Source organism: Medicago sativa, chromosome 3 (assembly GCF_051527215.1).
Source record: "Medicago sativa cultivar Bolivia chromosome 3, Bolivia_mono, whole genome shotgun sequence".
Taxonomy (NCBI): Eukaryota; Viridiplantae; Streptophyta; class Magnoliopsida; order Fabales; family Fabaceae; genus Medicago; species Medicago sativa.
Window position 1 is genome coordinate 91,030,550 of NC_140751.1, and position 21,248 is coordinate 91,051,797.

General features: G+C 33.6%; 2 protein-coding genes across 2 annotated transcripts; both read left to right on the forward strand.

The window, feature by feature from the left end:
- Positions 1-4,496: 4,496 nt before the first annotated feature.
- Positions 4,497-5,867, forward strand: LOC146941860 (uncharacterized). The gene has a single exon (XM_085755705.1). It carries the CDS (start codon positions 4,809-4,811, stop codon positions 5,508-5,510), a length of 702 nt encoding a protein of 233 aa, XP_085611831.1. The 5' UTR covers positions 4,497-4,808; the 3' UTR covers positions 5,511-5,867.
- Positions 5,868-18,646: 12,779 nt separating this feature from the next.
- Positions 18,647-20,855, forward strand: LOC146941861 (ARM repeat superfamily protein). Its single transcript, XM_085755706.1, has one exon. It carries the CDS (start codon positions 18,830-18,832, stop codon positions 20,495-20,497), a length of 1,668 nt encoding a protein of 555 aa, XP_085611832.1. The 5' UTR covers positions 18,647-18,829; the 3' UTR covers positions 20,498-20,855.
- Positions 20,856-21,248: the final 393 nt, after the last annotated feature.

The window sequence follows — 21,248 nt, forward strand, 5'->3', positions numbered from 1 at the left end:
CTTCATCAGCTTCCTCTTTATCAGATCCAGATTCACTACCCAACTCATCCCAGGTTGCCATTAAACTCTGCTTAATCTGCTTCTTGAATTTGCTTGGTTTGAATGTAGACCTCTTTGACTTGTCCTTTGACTTTTCTCTTTGAAGATCAGGGCATTCAGCAATGAAGTGACCTGGCTTCTTACAGTTGAAGCATCCCTTCTGATCTTCTTTCCTTGAGCTTCTGGAGTTACCCCTTCTGGAGAGAAACTTTCTGTTCTTCTTGGCCAGATATTGAAGTCTGTTTGAGAGCATGGCCATTTCTGCAGCATCTGGTTCAGAATCTGAACTTGACTGTTCTTCCTCTTCAGATTCAACCACTTTGAGAGCTTTTGATGACTTGCCTTTGGATGGAAGAGCTATTGATTTACTCTTCTTAGTAGACTCATGTTCATTAAGACTTAACTCATGAACTTTGAGAGAACTAACAAGATCTTCGACACTTAAAGTGTTTAAATCTTTAGCTTCCTCAATGGCAGTCACCTTCGGTCTCCATCTGGCAGGTAAGCTTCTGAGAATCTTGCTTACATGATCAGAAGCAACATAGCTCTTCTTTAGAATCTGTAGACCAGAAACTAAGGTTTGAAACCTTGAGTACATCTCCTCAATAGTTTCATCATCCTTCATTTTGAATAACTCATACTGATGTACAAGCAGGAGAGCCTTTGCTTCTTTGACCTTCTTGCTCCCTTCATAATTTGAACAGAGAGAAGCAAACATAGCTTTAGCAGTGGATTTGTCACTCATCTTCATGTATTCTGCTTTGGGTATGGCAGTGACAAGAGCTCCTCTGATAATATGATGCTTCTTGTAAAGTTTCCTCAGTTCTGGAGTATGTTTCTTTCTATCCACAACAGCTCCTTCTTCATCAAGGACTAAACCACCAACGCCGTCTTCCAGAATATCCCACAATTCTTCATCTAGGCTCATGATGTAACTGTAAAAATTGGTCTTCCACCAAGAGAACTCTTCAGCATCTCCATTGAACTTTGGAACTTTTCCAACACTGGTTTTCTTACTATCACTATAATCATGTGAGACATTTTTATAGCTAGTATCACCATCAGGAGGAGGAGTAGTCATGTTTTTCTCAGATCTTTGACTGTTGCACGGTTAAGTGATACACAACAAACCAGGCTCTGATACCAATTGAAGGTGAGAAAAAACACAAGAAGGGGGGTTGAATTGTGTTTTGAAAAATTCTTCGTTTCTCTAAACAACTGAATACACTGATCAGAAGCTAAGTGAGACAGCTTCTGAAGTGATGATCAGAATCTAAATGCAGCGGAATAAAACAGAGAGAGAGAAGAAGAACGACACAAAGCAATTATACTGGTTCCTTCCACAATCCGGAAGTAGTCCAGTCCCCCTTGCACTTCCAAGGAGATTTCACTATGAGTAATATCTGATTACAAATGCTCAAGCACACAAGCAAGAGACTTCCAATGCTCAAGCACACAAGCAAGAGACTTCCAATGCTCAAGCACACAAGCAAGAGACTTCCTTTGCTCAAGAACACAATCAAGAGACTTCCTGCTCAAGCACAACTGCAAGAGACTTCCTAACTAAACAAAATTACACAGAAAATTGTTTAAGGTTGAACACTTGATATACAATCAGAGGTGCTCGCAATACAAATCAGATACAGACTCAATGGACTTAAGAATTTCTAAGATATGACTTTGAGACACAGAAATTCTAAGTGAATGCAGAACAATTTCAGCAGAGGTTTGGTACTTGTGAAAATCTTGTGAGTCTTTCGTTCAGCGTTCTTGCATTACCAAATCTCTAGGTCTTCACTCCTTTATATAGAGGTGTGAAAGAGACGTTGTGAAATTGCCAGCACACCAAAGAGTCGTTGTTGAAGCTTGATCTTTCACCAATGATCTTTTGCCTGATTTGGTTGTTGTCCTATGAAGAACAAATTTGAAATCCATTCCTTATCCAAAGGAACATCTATGCAGGCGAGACCGTATTCTGGAGCTGTTTTCTTGTCTTGAAGTGCAGACATAAAACAGAGTAGTGGAGAACGTGGTTGTACAATTCGTACAAAGTACAATGTCAACGCTTTCGTCCAAATTGCAAACACACACCTTCAAACACCTTTGAAATGACCGTTGCAAGCTCCACTAATCCTTTGTTTGTGTTTTCGAATCCAATAGACAGCTTTTGCATTGATGATTCTTCAATTCTTGATTCTTTGCAAATCCAGTTGATATTCAGCTTCTGGTGAAATGACTTCTGATGAGGCAGCTTCTGATGATGCAGCTTCTGATGATGCAGCTTCTGATGAGATGACTTCTGCAGCTTCTGATGATGCAGCTTCTGATGATGTGACTTCTGGACCTCTTGTCTTCAGGAGCACTATTCTTCAGGAGCAGCTTACTTCAGGAGCGCTATTTCTTCAGGAGCAGCTTGACTTCAGGAGCGTTTTTTCTTCAGGAGCAAGTTGCCTTCAGGAGCGTCCAAGCTTCAAATTTTTGTTGTTTCCATAGCTCTTTATTTGCTCATTCAGAACCAATGATGATGTAACTTTATACTTATGGTCCTGTACACTTGAACAAATATTAGCTAATCCAATTTACAATTTTTAATACCTTGTTATCATCAAAACTCTTTAAGGTTTATTGTTAAACACATTTTGTTCCAACAGTGTTGGATTTTTTCAATACATTTTAAATAAAAATTGTCGAAATTACAAAGGCCTCCGAATTGTCGGAAACGTCCTTGTTTAACCGGATCTCCCCCTACTGGTTTATTGCACAAAATAGTGAATTTTTATTAGATGTCAATGAATAATTAATTATTAGTTTTTGGAAATTTGGTATCCGACACAAGGATTGATTAATTAACGGAACTGATTTCATTATTCATTGAGCGGAGGGCTCAATTGAAGTTAGAGTAAATCTCTGTATTGATTAGCCAAACCACAAATATTATTAGCATCTAGAGGAATCAAAACTTGAGATGTTAAGACGAGTACACTCCGAAATCTCAAATCTCCATCATCAGAACGACCCCTAGATATTTAATGAATAATTAATTTAACAGTGGATTCTCTTTTAAATATTTCTTACCTTTAGTTTAACATTTCATATTTCAAATTCAAACTCTTTTTATTATTTTTAAGGGAAAACTCTTATTATTATTATTATTATTATTATTATTATTATTATTATTATTATTATTATTATTATTATGATTATTATTATTATTATCATCATTATTATTATTATTATTATTATTATTATTATATTTATTTTATAAAAATGATTATTTCAAATTTAATGATTTAGAAAAGTAAGTTTTGATAACCAAGTTGCTTGGGCTCTAGTGGCAATGAGCTCCTTCCAAGGATGTACCTGAGGAATACCGGGTTCGATTTTCAGGGGGAACAACGCTTGGCCAGTGCGCATGCCTCTACGCACGAGTTGATAGGTTGAAAACCGGTGCGAAAGCCAAAAAAAAAAAGAGTAAGTTTTGTTTCCGACTAGGAGAGATATCCACATTTAATGTCTGACACGACGAAAATAGAAATCTATGGAAAAAATAAAAAACCAAAAAACTAGTTAGCATTTTATTATTTGTCAAAATAATTATGACAATACATAAAATAAATATATCTCAATAAAATAAACCTCCTCTAACACATAATAATTGTCAAATTTGAAGAGAAAAAAAACTCAAAAATATTGTCATATTTAGTCTCCTATGTAATTTCAATCAGGTTTTTCAAATTGTATCGTCTAATTGATATTATATGCATCAATCATATTATTCTACAATTTTTAAAATTGTTAAAAGTGACTATCATTGTAGGACGAATATAAACAACTTATATTATATTAATGTGCTCTTCTGTCCACTTTTCAATTGCACTTATTTATTTTTATCATATTTGAGTTAACTTTTTTGGCATGTACAAAAATTAAAACCAAGATGAATTCATTTTCTAACTTTAGATATTGTTTTTATTGTAGCGATATTGTTCTTATTACAATGAAATTTAACTATTTTTTATTAAAATTTAAATAATATTTTAAATGAAATATATGATTAACAAAATTACTATCCAAAAATTAGTACTACGATTGAACTCGTTTATAAATATAAAATGACATAACAATATATGCTTAATTTATATGTAATTTTTTTAAGCAAATTGCCAGAGATCAAATCGAGATAAAAAATGACAAGTTATAAATTAATCGAATTAGTTTATCAAAATAAGTTATAAGCTGGTAGAAAAAAACTATAAATTTGTCAGAATTTTTAATTTATTAAATAATGGCATGTTTGTATTGACTTACTTTAACTCATCTACCGTCATAAGTTTTATGTGACTCGTGGGGAAAACTTATGAAAACAATTTATAAGAGTTTTCATAATCTTTTTTCAACTTATTTACATAAGTTCCCCAATATAGCTTATAAAAATAATTTAAAACAAATACATAAACAATTTAACGTTATTTTATTTTTGCTATAGAAATTGCTTATGCAAACTTAGACACAATTGTTTACTATTAAAATAGCTTATGCAATCTTTATCATGATAAATAAGTTGTTTATCCAAACATGCCCTAAATATGTTTTTGTCATACGAGACTTTAGAGTGACTTACTCGCAACTTGAACACAGCAACCGAAGATTCCTATCGTTTCGTTCACTGTCTTCACTCTCTATCTACTCTTTCATACCTTAACAACCCGGTCAATCCAACTTCAAATTAACACAGCAACCACCACACATCTCGCCGGAGACGGAAGAAAATGGAAGAGGTTCCGCCACCGGAGGTCCAGATAAACGGCGGAGCAACAACTGCAGCAACACTACCCCCTTCCGAACCTCACGGATCGAAGCGGCAACGCCGACCCAGCGTCCGATTAGGCGACATCGGAGACCAACCCTCCGACTCCCACCCTCGCCGCAGTTCAAAATCATGGCGATTTGGCTTCGGCAACGTCTCAGGTAAACCCTCAAAGACTCGTCCTTTGACCAATTTGACTTCCGTTTCCGATTTCGACGAAGACGTAGAAACCAACACCGACGGTGTAATCATTGGTAGCTGGAAAGTGAAAAAGGGTTCCAAAAGACCAAGATCGAATTGGGTTTCTTCACGAATCGAAGAAGGTGAAGATGTTGATAATGATAATGATAATGATGATGATTTGTATCGAGATTTTGAAGGTGATAATTCGGGTAGTCGAATTCGTTCTTCAGAGAATTTAGGTGATTTTGATGTTAGGAATGAAGATGGTGGAAGAGGTAGTTGTGGTGAAGATGGTGTTAGAATTTGGCTTAATGGATTAGGTTTAGGTCGATATGCACCTGTTTTTCAAATTCATGAGGTTGATGATGAAGTTTTGCCTTTGTTAACACTTGAAGATCTTAAAGATATGGGTATTAATGCTGTTGGTTCTAGAAGGAAATTGTATTGTGCTATTCAGAAGCTTGGGAAGGGATTCTCCTAAGCTTCTTTCCTGTTATTGTTGTTGTACCCTTATATTCATATCATGTGGTTTGTGAATTTTTCAACCATTGCAAATTATGATGAATGCAATGCATGTTTCAACTCTTAGTTCCACTTGTTGTAGAGTATCTTCTATTTTCTCACATAACTTGTAGGCTTTTTTTTGGGTATGGTTAGGTTCTTTGATAAGTGCTAATTTTGTTTGAGTATAACTATAGGTGTATGTGACATTAATGAATAATGAGTGAGGGGAATGTATGATGTATCTTATGCGGAAGGAAATGGTGAATTTAAGGATCTGTTATTTGTTTGATTTCTCAATTGGGTAATAAATGATTAATGTATGCTTTTGTGGCTACTCTATGTCTGGCTCTGTTGGTCTCATTTGAATTTGTGGGCATGCTGTTATTCTTCAAGAGTTACCATATAATAGTGCAATCAATACAAGTAGTTTTTGTTTTAACATATAATATGATGTGGTTGGTTAGATTTGTTACTATACCCTTTTCTCTAGCCTCTATTTGGTACTTATCAATGCTGTTAGTGTTTTGTCTGTTATAATCTTGTTGGACGAGTAGTGAAATTCTACTAGTTAATGTGTTTGGGTGTTGACTATTCCATAACATTTTTTTCTTAGTTCTATGGGGAGTGTATTTCCATTGTTGGTAATGTTGGTATTGCAAAAATTTATTCTTTTTAGTTCTTAAAAAATACTTTGTAATTTGTGTACAAAATACTAATGAGGACTAAAAACAATCTATTTTTTAAAATGTGGAGATTAAACAAATAAAATAGTTATAGTCAATTTGTCAAAAATAAAATAAAAATAGTTATAGTCAAATTTTGTCAATCTTAAAGACACATACATACTATGAAATAAAGAACTTCATTCCAGTTCAAGTCTCTCTGACGGTCAAAACACGAAGATATAGACCACAGGACAAAATTTCGTGAAATTAAGAACAGCATTTACTATCATGGTGATTCATCATAGATAGTAGTAAGATTAAGAACCTTGATATGATATGGGAAGAGTGAAGGTCTGGCATGTAAGATAAGAGACAGTCAAAAAGCCTGGGATAACCCGCCTGCCGGAAAACTAAACAAGGGACATACTCATCAGGTCCCATGTAATCGTTTTTAGCCAGGCAAGTCATCCTTGGCTTAGAAGACATGACTCTTCATCTACATGTAAGACCCCTCTCTCCTTTTTAACCAACTCCATGTATCTACTCTCTTCATCTGGTGTTAAACAGTGAAGGCAAACTTCCCCTATTTATAGCCTCCATTATACATGTATCATATCATATAATTCACATAAAAAGAACACTATAGTGGTATATGCTGACATATTCCTAATTATCAGGAATTAAATGTTATACATTGGCCTCATTCATAATTTTTCCTTGCTTCATTGTATCACATGTGCTGCAAAAGAAAGAGATTAAATGAATTAAGAATATGTTCTTAAAACTTGGAGGGACCATGGATCCATTCATTTACATGCTAAGCGTTGCTCTTCTAGGCCATTGTGGTGGCAGTTGACAATATAGCAAGTCAACTGCATGGTCCTGTGATAGTTAGTTTGTGTGTTGATGAACCAATTTGCAATCGAATCTGTTCAGTTTCAAAATCAACATTTCTCAAACTCATCAATTTTTCAATCTTCTATTCTCGATTGTTATGTTTTGTCTTGTAATGATATACATTTTCACTTTCTAAATTACTACTTTCATGCTATCAGAAAGGGATCCATCGATATATCAATAACTCAACATTTTATTTTGAGAAATGATATTTTGACAACCATTTTTTTACAACTTTTAGACAACTTTCTATCTCATACTCACATGAAATTGTTATCTTCTCTCTTCCTTTTTCTCTCTCCATTGTTTTTGACCAATAAAAAGTGTGAAAAACAAGGTTGTCAACAAAGTTGTCATCAAATGGATGTCAAAATATCATTACTCTTTTATTTTAGGTCCCGTGACACTGACAGATAATAATCTATATATGTCCCTTAAAAAAATAATCTATATATGTATTGTGTGTATATAATTTTTTTTGAGGGAATTTAATTTGTAAAAACTAATTTAACCGAACAAAAAAACAAACAAACCAGATATGTAGTATTGTTCACGATTCGGTTCGGGGAAGAAAACCAAACTATATCGGTACAAAAGTTTTTTAAAATTGAATTGAACCGTTAATTACTTTGGCTTGTTGCATAATCCGATTTCTTTAATTTCTCATTGCTTCTTCTGGCTTACTATGAATATTAATTTGAAAGGAAATTAGACTTCCTTATTAAACTTTTCTAGAGGTATTTGCCAACGTAGGTGACCCTCTCTCCTTATTTGTTTGTTGTTTTCATAGAGAGACTTGGTCATTCTATTTGCGATGTAGTGAATTAGAGTAAAATAAAATACGAAGTAATTTGGTCCAATCTGTTATTTGAAAAATGTATTTTGTGTTATCCTCCAATACTTATGGAAAATGGATCTTGGTAACTTAAAGTTCAGTTGTGAGGTAAGTAAAATCTAATCAATAATTGTATCAAATTCATGCTTTTCTGAACAATTCGTCTTTCGTTGAGCTCATTAAACTTAATAGTTTGGTTAAGAGATGTTTTGATACTTAGGCATTAATATATGATGATGATAGTAATAATTTCTTTTGTTAATCAATTAGGTCGTTTACTTAATTGATAAACTATGCTAGATCATGAAAAACCTCTAGTCTATAATCAAATTAGAATGTTATGTTAGAAATATGGCATTTGCGAGTAATTAGGATTAGGATTAGGGAAATGATATTTGTACAATTTGTCAAAAAAAAAATTGATATTTGTACAATTATTGTGTGACAATTTTCTTACATATTGTTTTTAATTTCTCTCTATTGTTTTGGTTTTCATGTCAATACCAATATTTTTTTTTTTTGTTGTAAATTTATGATTTTTCAAAAGTTGTAACACAAATGGTTGTTCAAGTAACACACCTCTTATTTTATCATATTTCAATTATCTTCTGGACCGGCCAAAAGGATCCTTGGCCCATTACTTAGGCCCAATACAATCCTAAGCCCAAACTCCACGTTTGGCAGCATTACTTGCAACACACCTCCTCTCCGCGAGGAGGGTGCACGGAGCGAGCGAGACCGGTTCAAACGAACCCCAACGTCTCTTTGCACGTTCCCGCAATAAACTCTCTGGCGGTTACACTTCCCACGATTTCGTAACCGCCAGAACCAGGTGTGCCATTACAACGGCTCTGCAGCCCTCCACCTCTATAAATAGGGGACTCAATGCAGTCCCCAAGGTAGAATCTCTTCCTCCCTCTAAACCCTCACTCTCTGATCTCTATTGACTTGAGCGTCGGAGTGCCTGCAGGTACACACCCCCCATCCGCTCCAAGAAGCATTCTGACGCATTCCACCACCGTCGTAACCACCGCATTCAAAGCACCGGCAGTCACCTTCTGATCAGGTACGATCAAATTATATATATACAAAGAATTATATTTATGTGTCTATGTGTGTGTCTATATATATATATATATATAACTTATCTTGTATCCATGATAAAAAAAATTAATTAGATAGAATAGATATGATAAGTTTTAGGATTAATTTACATTTTTTTAAAGGTGGATTAACTTATCCGGAGCCGGTCTTGACCAAGTGCAACAAGGGCCTTGGCACATGACCTCAAACTAAGAAAGGCGCCCTCAAAATTTGAAAAAGATAAAAATAAAAATAAAAATTTACCTACGTAAGACAACAAGTAAAAGTCTATTTATCTGCAAGTAAAAGTCACGTTTGAATCATTGCTCATATATTTAATTACAACTTAGTTTTTTGTCCTATAAGCGGTGTTAAATTTATTTTCTTCAATTGTTTTTAAATAAAACTTGTCAAGATTATAGCAGGGCCTCTTAATTGTCGGGAACGGCCCTAAAACTTATCATATTATGTTGTTTAATTTCATCAAACTTGAGAAATAATATGATTCAATTATTTTATTTTGTCTCTTATCCTAGCCACAAACGGACCATACATTAATAATTATTAGTGGATTGATAGGAAAAAAATAAATAACCATTCATTGAAATTGTTAAATTACAATTTTTTTTTTTGTTAAATTACAAATAAAATGAGTCATGAAATGCTATCCATGACAAAAATATTGGAAGATATTCATCAATCTGATGGCTTGGTTTGAAATCAACAACATCCTAGTTCAACTGTCCTTGAAACTCAATCAATTCAAGAAAAAAAATCCTGAAATATAAACTTCATATATTATCTTAGTGTGTTCAATGGTCATCCATGATACTATAGAATAGTAATTGATATGATATGAGAAGAGTGAAGGTCTAGCATGTAAGACAAGAGACAGTCAACCATCCATAGATACCTGCCTACCAATAAACCAAACAAGAGACTTCATTTAATTCATCAGAATTTATACAAATGAAGTTCCAAGTAATTGGTTTTAGCTAGGCAAGTCATCCTTGGCTATCAAACATGACTCTTCATCTACATACAAGGCCCCTCTCTTCCTCTTAACTAACTCCATCTCTACCTGATCTCTGCATCTGATACTAAACCGTGAATGCCAACTTCTATTATTTATAGCATCCATCAGTTCACATAAAAATGGCACTTTATTGGTATATGCTGACATATTCCTCGTTATAACGAATTAAATGTTATATACTGGCCTCATTCATGATTTGTCCCTTGCTGCATTAACATATTTGCCGCATTCAGAATAAGTTCTAAGAACTTGCAGGGACCAGTCATTCATTAACATGCCAGTGTTGCTCTTCTAGGCCAATGTGGTTGCAGTTGACAATATTGCAAGTAACTGCATGGTCCTGTATGAGTTAATTTGTGTGCTGATGAACCAATTTGCAATCGAATATGTTTGGTTTGAAATTCACCTTTTCTCAAAATCATATCAAACAATCACTTTCTGAGTTATTTTCATGCCATCGGAAAGGGATCCATTTTTATCTATAATTCAGAACATTTAATTTAGGTCGTGAGATATAATGATTTTTATACATTTATTTGTGAGTACATTTTATTTAAAATTGATTTAAAAAAAAACTAATTTAAAATTGTTAAATAATTGATTACCAAATTACTGTGAAAGCTATTTATCACCCCAAAAAAAAAAAAGTGTGTACAGTGTACTAACAACCGAGTGAATACATCAGTCTATCTCTATACGTTCAGCCCATTTAAACTACCTCCACAATAACATTATAAATTTCTAGAAAATATGACATGTATTTAAAATTATAAATTTGGAAGTGAAAAAGAAGTATATTTTTATAAGATGACATAGGGTGCGTTTGTTTCAAGTCATATTTGGAGATTCATGTGAATATGATAGCAACAAAGATATATTCCTATGTTTGTTTCAAATTTTTAAAATTTTATTTCTGGGAATGTTGTTTTGTTCCTAAGGAAATTGAGAGGAATAAAATTCCCACAAAGGTGGGAAAAATCATTCATTATTATCCATAAATACCACTTTATCAATCATTCTCATCAATACTTTAAATACTAACCAAACACATTTTCTCGGTAAGAGAAATGCTAGCAACACATATTTTAACACACAATTTGCAACACACTCTTTTTGATTGGTTAAAATTCATATAAGATCCACAAAATCTATATGGAACCCACATGATTTGGTGGGATCCATATAAATTTTAACCAATCAAATAGAGTGTGTTGGAAAGTGTGTGTTAAAATGCGCGTTACTAGCATTTCTCTTCTGAGTAAATCTGGGAATAAAATTCTCATCCTTATATTCCTTAAAAAATTATTCCGAGGATTATATTTTGCAAACTTGAAACAAGCCCCCATATTTTATTCAAAAATGTAAAAAAAGAAAAAAAAATCAATATGTTGTTGTTTATGACTTATGAGAATTGTATATATTCTGCTTAGTAGTGTTCCCCGTGGCCGTGGGTAATTAGGTTGTTTTGTCTTTGAGCAGTTCCATATTGTCCCCAAAACAAATGTGGTACCAAAAAGAAAATGTGGTACCAAACTTACTTTTTTAATGATTCAAATTCTTATTTTTATCTGAAAAAATCGAGGAATATATCCTTTGTAAATTCATAAAGATTAGATTGGTGATAAAGAGTTTATTTTTTTTTTATTGTTTATAAAAAACTTATTTATAGAAAATAATTAATTTTATTACCCTACAAATTTAATACATCAAAGAATGATCTTTTTTGTACTTTCATTAGTAAAGTATAATTTTCTTTACATAAAAAATATTATAAGAGCTTCTTCACTCTCACACAGCTCTAACTATATATATTCATGATTCATCGTAACTATATATATTCATTCTCACACAGAATAGCTTCTAGGATATATCATAGTCCATTCATGAGTCATTGCTTAAAACAGTGTTGGTTAGACATAATATGATTTTAATAGATTTGAGGTTTATGACTCACGGATCGATCACACCCACCCAATAGACTCGCCCTTGAAACAAAATGTCAATGCTTTGAAAGTCCAAATTTTAACAAAAAAAATGACTTCCTTCAAAAAAAAAAAACAAAAAAAATGACTTAATATAACTAACAGGGATAAATTAATCAGTCAAATTAACACATTAATCAGTCACATTTTGCAATATATGAAGAAAAGCATTAATTCCTGAGTTTGACCTTCAATAAGTCATAATTTATTCCCCAACTATTCAGAATAGAAGAATTTCATATAAAAAGTATATAATATTTTATATAGAAGTCAACCAGTTAGTTGGAGTTGCTTCATATATATTGTGGTCACTCACACAATTTTCAACTGTTGGATTGCAAAGCACGGAAATGTTATTAGAAACATGCATGTTTATATTGTTCCAAGCTTCCCCGTTAAGAAAGCATATAGTAGTTGGAATCGACTATGATCTTCACGTTGGTTGATGTCAAATAGTAATACTTTGTCTTATAATTTAGATCGAGTCTAACTAATCCTGACAAAGGGTCACTTTGGTAAGTATGTGTTAGACTTAATATAAAAATTCAAAATGGTATCGGAATGAATTTAGGGTCCGTTTGATGGTCAGGATATGATAGAGGTAGGATATGATATAAAGCTGGATAGAGATAGAATATGATAAGGATATGATAAACATTAATCCTATCATGTGTTTGATGCGCACATGATAAAGAGGATATCATTATAATTAAATGAAAAAATTGCTCTCGTAATTAATTAAATATTGTAAAAATGGCATGTTATTAATTATAATAGAAAATACATGCTATCATTATTTTAAAAATGACAATATTTTAAAAATGGCAGAATATCAAGATAATAAATAAGAAATGATCTTCTAATCCCATCAGGATAATTTCTAACCCAGCCTATACTCAGGATAGAAATTACAAAGGAAAGTCATGATAGGATAGAGAAATGGTTTATTTTATCATATCCCTTTGGTGCATCAAACATGATATTTAAGCAGGATATGATTAATGTATCATATCCTGTCTCCCTATCCTGACCATCAAACGGACCCTTATAGTTGGATTACAAGTTATTAGATATTGGACCACTCGGGTCATGCCTCAAATGTCGAATCTTTAATTTGAAGAGTGTGTTGAATCTCACATTTAAGAAGATAAAATTTAAAAATGTGTTTATAAATGAGAGCGGTCCTGGTAAGAATTTAGTTAAGCTGAACACAAATTCTAAAAATCCGACTAACGTAGGTAAAGAATATTGGAGTACTTCCTCGTGGCTCATAATTGCCCCCACTTTTCCCATTAATATGTTCTGGCATATATCTTCATGAAGTATGAGTGTGTATGACCTGTAATTATAAATTTAGGTGGATCTAATTATCTAAAGATTATCAACCGTTCAAAAGATAACAATCGAGTATTAATGTTGGATGGATAGTTTGACGAGTACTTTGCGAAATGTTGAATTTGAAACCCAACAGATTCGATTTGCAAATTAAGTTGGGTTCATCAACACACAAAGTAACTCTTTGCAGGACCATGCAGTTGACTTGCCATATTGTCAAAGTGGCCTAGAAGAGCAACACTTAGCATGTAAATGAATGGATCGATGGTCCCATCAATTAAGTTCTTATACGAACATATTCTTAACTCATTATCTCTTTCTCTAGCAGCAGATATGATATAATGTAGCCAAGGAGAAATCATGAATCAATGAACCAAATGTATAACATTTAATTCGTGACGAAGAATATGTCAGCATATGCCAATAAAGTGCTAGTTTTACGTGAATGATATATGATACATATATTATGTAATATGAATGCTATAAATAAGAGAAGTTGGCATTCACTGTTGAGCATCAGATGAAGAAAGTAGAGATGTGGAGTTAATTAAAAAGGAGAGAGGGGTCTTGTATGTAGATGAAGAGTCATGTCTATAAGCCAAGGATGACTTGCCTAGCTAAAAACAATTTACATGGGACTTAATTTGTATATGTTCTCTGTCTGATAAGTATGTCCCTTGTTTAGTTTACTAGCAGGCAGGTATCCTAGGCTTTTTGACTGTCTCTTATCTTACATGCTAGACCTTCACTCTTCACATATCATATCAATTATTATTTACTATTTATCCCTATATCATACACACACACACACACACACATTGTTTTGATGTTGAAGTCGAACCACATATATATTCTAATGGAACATGTTTTGATGTTGGAGTATATGCTCTATTAAATTGAATAATTTGGACTTAACAGTTTGAAGAATGCAACAAGATGGTATACCCTGAATTGCAAGAGTAAGTCATCCATGACATATTTCTTGTATCCAATTTCATAGCACTCTTTTGTGTGTTAGTTCTTGATACGATATCAAACTATGTTTAAGCGAGTGGTCAAGGATTAGTGCTATTGCATATTTTGATGGATTAATTTCACGTTTAGATTAGCATATGAAAAGGAGAGTGTACCGAAAGAAAATATCTCAGCTATAGATACGTAATTAAATGTTTTGAAATGCTTTGTAAAGATATAACAAATTTGTTTGCATCAAATCTTTGATATATTAGCTTTTAGCTTTAATCGTATATAAGTAATAATCGTGTATCAAGAATGGACTAATCCAAGTGGTAAGAAATTTGAGCTCATTAAACATGTGGTCAGGAATTCAAACTTATGTAAAAAAATTGGTTGGCAGGAGAGAATACATCTTATATGTCTCACATGTTTTCTTCAGAGATTAGTCACCGCTCAACAACAATGAAAACTTCATATCAAACGTAAAAAAAAAAAAAAAAAAAAATTAGTAATCTTGTGGAATTTGTACTCGCATGCTATGAGATTAATGTTGATGTTGAGCTATTGATATGAAAACTTCATATAAGAAATCTTGTGGACTTCGACCCCACATTTTTCCACTTAATTATATTGATGATGATGATTGTCTCAAGTTTTTAAATAACTAGGGATATTTTTGTAGAAAATATATCTAGTAAATTTGTAAACGAGTTAGTTAATAAAAAGGGACAAATTTTGAAAACGTGCTTATATTTAAGTGATGTAGTTATAATGTTTTTTTTTTTTTGAAGGAGTAGTTATAATAAATATACGAGCTTATATTTAAATGATGTAGTTATAATGTTTTTTTTTGAAGGAGTAGTTATAATAAATATATTTGTAATTAATAGTTTTTTTAACAAAATTTTTAATTAGTAGTTAATAATATTTAATTACACATTAAATGAGTTTGAAATAGAAACTGAAAATGATGAATTGCTCCCACAAAAAAAAAATGATGAATTGCAATTTTATTAAACAAAAGGGGCGATTTTTTTATCTAGTGCTTCACCCCCGATTACTTTTCGAATTTTGATAGGTACCTCAAGACCTTTTTATTAAGGAATACCGCAAGAGCTGAGAGCTGAGATCTTTTTCCCAAGAGCTAATGAGTTTTTTTTCCAATATTTTTTTTTTTATAAAAATAAAAATTCAAACTACCATTACTTATTGTAAATTGATCTATTTATGTCCCTTAACTCAGTTGGTAATGACATTGCATAATATATGAAAGATCGGAGTTCAAACCACGAACACGTTACTTATTCACCTTAAAAAAATGAATTTCTATCCATTAGACTACTTTAAAAAAAAAAATTGATCCATTTACCCTAGATATTTGTAAAAAGCACACATTAAACAAACGGTAGATATTTGTATAAAGCACACATTAAACAAAATATAATAATTTTGTACACGATAAATAGTCATTAATGGTCACAAAAAATAATAATTTAAAGTTGAACTCTTGAACAATTCGTTTCCTCTATTTATTTATTTTTTAAAAATTAGATTGATAAAACGATTTAGTTTTAGACATTTTTTAATAAATAATATGGTCTATATTCATGCAGGATGGGATTGTCCGGACATGAACACTCAAATTCGATCTAGTATATGGTTGATGTTCTATTTTTTAACTAGTTGAAATCAAAGACGGGTACGGGATACTCTAGCTCCATCGGATTCGTCGATAGGAAAAGCAAAACTTATCTCCCTCCCGTTGCAACTCAATTCTCTCAACTCATGAGAATAGAAGTTTTACCATTCAAAGAGACTCATATTTATAGGGAAGTCAAGTGACCGGTTTCTAATTTAGTTAATCATTGTCGTATTTTAACTTGTTTCGTGCAAGGTTTCTAATTTTTCCGGAGCTTTTTTAACCCGTTCACATTCAGTAAAAAAAAAAAGGTTTAAATATGCAAACCGTCTCTGTAATTTAGGCGTGTTTTGATTTCCGTCCTTGTAAAAAAAAAATTTAAAAACATCCCTGTAAAAAAAAAATTGTTTTAAGAGGTCCCTGGCCCCACTATTCAGGTGAAGTGGCATGGTTTTGACCACGTGGCAGTTGCTGACTGTCCAACTTTTGCCACGTGGCGATGATGTGGCATGCCACATAATTAATTTTTGTTTATTTTTTTTCAATATTCTAAAAATTCTTTTTTTAAATTAAAAAATCCGAAAAAAAAATTTAAAATTAAATTTTCGATATTTAATTAAAAAAAGTTTTTTTCGAAATTCTGAAAATTCTTTTTTTAAGTTTAAAAAATCTGAAAATAAATTTAAAAATCATAAAAAAAACAGGAAAAAAACTGAAATTGGAATTTTTTATGATTGTTTAATATTTTTTTTTATTTTCCATTTTTTTAATTTTAAAAAATAATTTTCAGATTTTTTAAAAAAAATTTAAATTTTTAATGACTTGGACTGCCACGTCAGACCACGTGGTAAAAGTTGCACAGTCAGCAACTGCCACGTGGCCAAAGCCATCCCATGTCAGCAAAAGAGTGGGGTCAGGGACCTTTTTAAAACAAATTTTTTTTTACAGGGATGTTTTTAAATTTTTTTTTTACAAGGACGAAAATCAAAACACGCCCAAATTACAGGGACGGTTTGCATATTTAAGCCAAAAAAAATTATAAAAGTAACATTACTATTTTAGAGACAAAAATAATTTTGGTAAACTAGTAACAAAATCCATTAAAAACGTGTGAAGTAGCCGCTACGCATGAAGTGCATAGGGGTGGCGCGTGTGAGTTGTGAAACTGAGTGTGAGAACACGAGAAAGTCAACGAACGAGGAAGGAAAAGAAACCAAAAAGGATGACTGCATCTGCATGGGATTCGTATTTCGGAATACAAGAGTGAGTGAAGACTCGACCTGGGAAACTTCGCTGTCTTTATGTCACGCTCATATTTCTTCCTACTTCTACCTGTTCCTCCTCTCTTGCTCTTTTCTTCATAATTGACTTCAATATAACAACTAGTAATAACCATCAAAGAAGGCTTCCCTCCAAAAAAAAAAAAACACCAAAGAAGGCATGTGTTGTGCACAATTGAGTTGCAAAGTTTGAGACCCTATATTTGTATACTTAGCTATTAAGATTAGATTAGGATGAACATGTTGTAAGTGTCTCCATATATTACTGCAGCTTTATGAATTACTTAGCACATAAGGATTTTTTTTGTCTCATTGTGTGAATCGGTGCCTAATGCCTATATTGTTGATCAAATTAAAGAATGAATCAATTAGTTTTTAGTCGAAGGAAAATGCTCTTAAACATATTGTTTAAATAATCAAGAGTTTTTTTTATAAAAAATTGTGTAATTTTTTATTTTATTTTTTATGTTTAACTTGTATTTTCGAGGTAGAGTTTCTTATTATGTGTTCCCTAAACAATGTCCTTTAACATTTGTTAGCATAATCTATAATTGAAACACTAAAGAAGAAAAAAAACATCTCTTCCTCTATTTCTTTTGTTGTTAATTACATTTTGTTAGTTTGTATGAAAAATTTCTATTGTAATGACTATCATTGGTGTTGAGTGTGCTACCAATAGTTTTAGTAGCACGTTGATGAGACATGATATCTTTCTATTTAATGAACGTTTTTATGTAGAGAAACATAAACACAATAAATATAACAGTATTTCTTTTAGAATGGACCAATACTGAATCTGACTAGGAAATATCGTCCAATCGACAAATAGTTTGCTATTTGATTACACGGGTCATATGATAGCTATCAACATAGGAGATTAAACCCTAGGATTGAATCACGACCCTCTCATGACAATAGTTATATGCGATTTGCAAGTGATATCTCTCAAATGCATAAACTTTTTTGACCTAGAGTCTCTTACACTACACATCATCTAAATTCAAAGGGACACGCATGCAAACGAAAGTACATTGTCTATTCAGTTAAACTTCTAATTTCTCTTTAAACCCTCATCAACACGAACGTTGAAGTCTTTGCAAATACATCACCCCTCAGATCAATAGTCGCAATCCTCCGCCGCATCTCAACAACTCTAGTTTGAATTAATATAAAACATAGTAATATCATTATATTCGTTAAGATACCCTATGAAGCTCTTAATTATTGAAACAACAAAGTGGATTATAACACGGTGAATAGCGCAGCTGTAGACCAAACACAAACGGCTGGCTTGGCGGTAAGAAGAAACAGGCAAGTGGCGCCAGCGGGAATTAACAAGTCCCCAAACGCGAGTGTGTCCCACGCTCCACATCATCGCTTCGCTTTGTATTGCTGTCAAGTCTCACTCTTCACACACTCTCTCTCTCTCATCCCAATCTCAATCACAGTCCCACACCCTCCTAACTTTCCCATCGAAGAACACACAACCTACTCAAACCGTTTCTTCCTATCCTATTTCACCATTTCTATTCCTAACTTCCTATACTATACAAGTCAGTTCTCAATTGAACCATAGAAATTCATTTCATGATGAAGGAATCAACAACAGAAGCAGACCCTATCAGCGTTTGTCTGAACCTCACCAATTCACTCATAGAAAACGAAATCCCCACCGTCCATCACTTAAAAACCAAATGGTCAATCTTCGGAGTCAAACTAACCCAACTCCAAAACCACCTCACCGATTTCTCCACTGAATATTCCAAATCCTCCACCACCAACTCACTCTCCCTTCACCTCCTCCACTCCATCCTCCAAACCCTCAACGACGCCGTTTCACTCTCTCACCACTGTCAATCCCAAATTTTACCCCACGGTAAACTCCAAACTCAAAGCCAAATCGATTCACTTATCGCCACTCTCCACCGCCACGTCACCGACTGCGATGTTCTCTTCCGTAGCGGCCTCCTCCTCGAAACCCCCGCTTTCTCCAAACGTGAAGCCGTTCGATCTCTAACGAGAAATCTCATCGCACGGTTGCAAATCGGCTCACCAGAATCACGCGCCACTGCAATCGACTCACTCTTATCTCTTCTCAATGAAGATGATAAAAACGTTACAATAGCCGTCGCGCAAGGTGTAGTTCCGGTGCTGGTTCGGTTACTCGATTCCAGCTCCTCTGATATGAAGGAGAAAACAGTTGCTGCTATTTCGAGAGTTTCCACGGTGGAGAGTGGGAAGAATAATTTACTTGCGGAGGGGTTGTTGTTGTTGAATCATTTGGTTAGGGTTTTGGATTCGGGAAGTGGTTTAGCTATAGAGAAAGCTTGTATTGCGCTTCAGGCGTTGAGTTTGACTAGGGACAATGCTAGAGCGATTGGATCTAGAGGTGGAATTTCGTCTCTGTTAGGGATTTGTCAAGGCGGAACACCAGGTTCACAAGGTTATGCAGCAGCGGTTTTGAGGAATCTGGCTAAGTTTAATGAAATTAAGGAGAATTTCGTGGAGGAGAATGCGGTTATTGTTTTGTTAGGGTTGGCTTCGTCTGGAACGGGGTTGGCACGAGAAAATGCGATTGGTTGTGTGGCAAATTTGATTTCGGAGGATGAGAGTATGAGGGTTTTGGCTGTGAAGGAAGGTGGTGTTGAGTGTTTGAAGAATTATTGGGATTCGGTTACGATGATTCAGAGTCTTGAAGTAGGGGTTGAAATGTTGAGGTATTTGGCTATGACTGGTCCAATTGATGAGGTTTTAGTTGGTGAAGGGTTTGTTGGGAGGGTGATTGGAGTGTTGAACCGTGATGTTTTAACGGTGAGGATTGCGGCTGCGAGGGCTGTTTATGCTATGGGTTTGAATGGCGGAAATAAGACGAGAAAGGAAATGGGGGAATGTGGGTGTGTTCCTTCTTTGATTAAGATGTTGGATGGGAAAGGCGTGGAGGAGAAAGAATCTGCTGCAATGGCGTTGTCGGTGTTGTTGCAGCACCCTTTCAATAGAAGGATCTTTAGGAAGGATGAGAGGGGAATAGTGAGTGCAGTTCACCTATTGAACCCTGCTTTGGTTAATTTGGATAAGAAATACCCTGTTTCGGTTCTGGTTTCACTTTTGCATTCGAAGACTTGTCGGAAACAAATGGTGGCTGCTGGGGCTTGTGTATATACGCAGAAGCTTGTTGAGTTGGATATTCCGGGTTCAAAGAAATTGTTAGATGGACTTGGTCGTGGTAAGATTTGGGGAGTTTTTGCAAGACCCTAGAGATCAGATTGATCCACATTGAGCTAAATCATGGTACAGGAACAATAACAATCGATGATTTTTCACTGAATCTGTATGTATGATATTATAGGTGTGTTCAGTTTTTTGTTTTCTTTATTTTTCCCTTTTTTTCCTGTAATTACTAATAATTTATGCTTATTTCTCCTGTATGTGGAGGTGAGTTTTGTCAAATTATTTAATGGGAATTTGTGTTTATGTTTAGGAACATCATAAAGTACATGATTTTGCATTGTACTAGACTAGTATAGTTCATAGTCAATTCATTGCAAAGATGATTTTGATATGGTGCTTTTAACTGTGCAATTCAATATCAATGAATGCTAGTATTTTCAATGTAGCTTTCCAGCATTATCTTCAGATTCAGATACATCTAACATGCCGCTAGAACAGAACCGAATAGGGTAGGATAGATTTTCAATCCACATGGTCAAGAACAAATATGGTAGTAGGAAAGAATTGTGAAAAGAATAGCAATAGTAAAATTTATCAAAGATGTAATGAATGAAATGGACTGATAAAGTTTTATTCCCTTTTTTTATTTATTTAAAAAACACATGGTAATAACTAATGCTAAATTCTATTTCATTTTTCTCCATTTTATATTTCACCATCAATCAATTAAAGCATAAAATAGAAGATAACGCCTTGTGTTTGTTCATACTCCATAGGATTGATTCTGTTGTAGCCGACAATGGCTATGAACCTATCTTTGACTTCTGTTTGTAACTGT

What these genes read in the sequence shown, in the direction of transcription:
- LOC146941860 (XM_085755705.1), top strand. Translation starts at nt 4,809, where the DNA reads ATGGAAGAGGTTCCGCCACCGGAGGTCCAGATAAACGGCGGAGCAACA.
- LOC146941861 (XM_085755706.1), top strand. Translation starts at nt 18,830, where the DNA reads ATGATGAAGGAATCAACAACAGAAGCAGACCCTATCAGCGTTTGTCTG.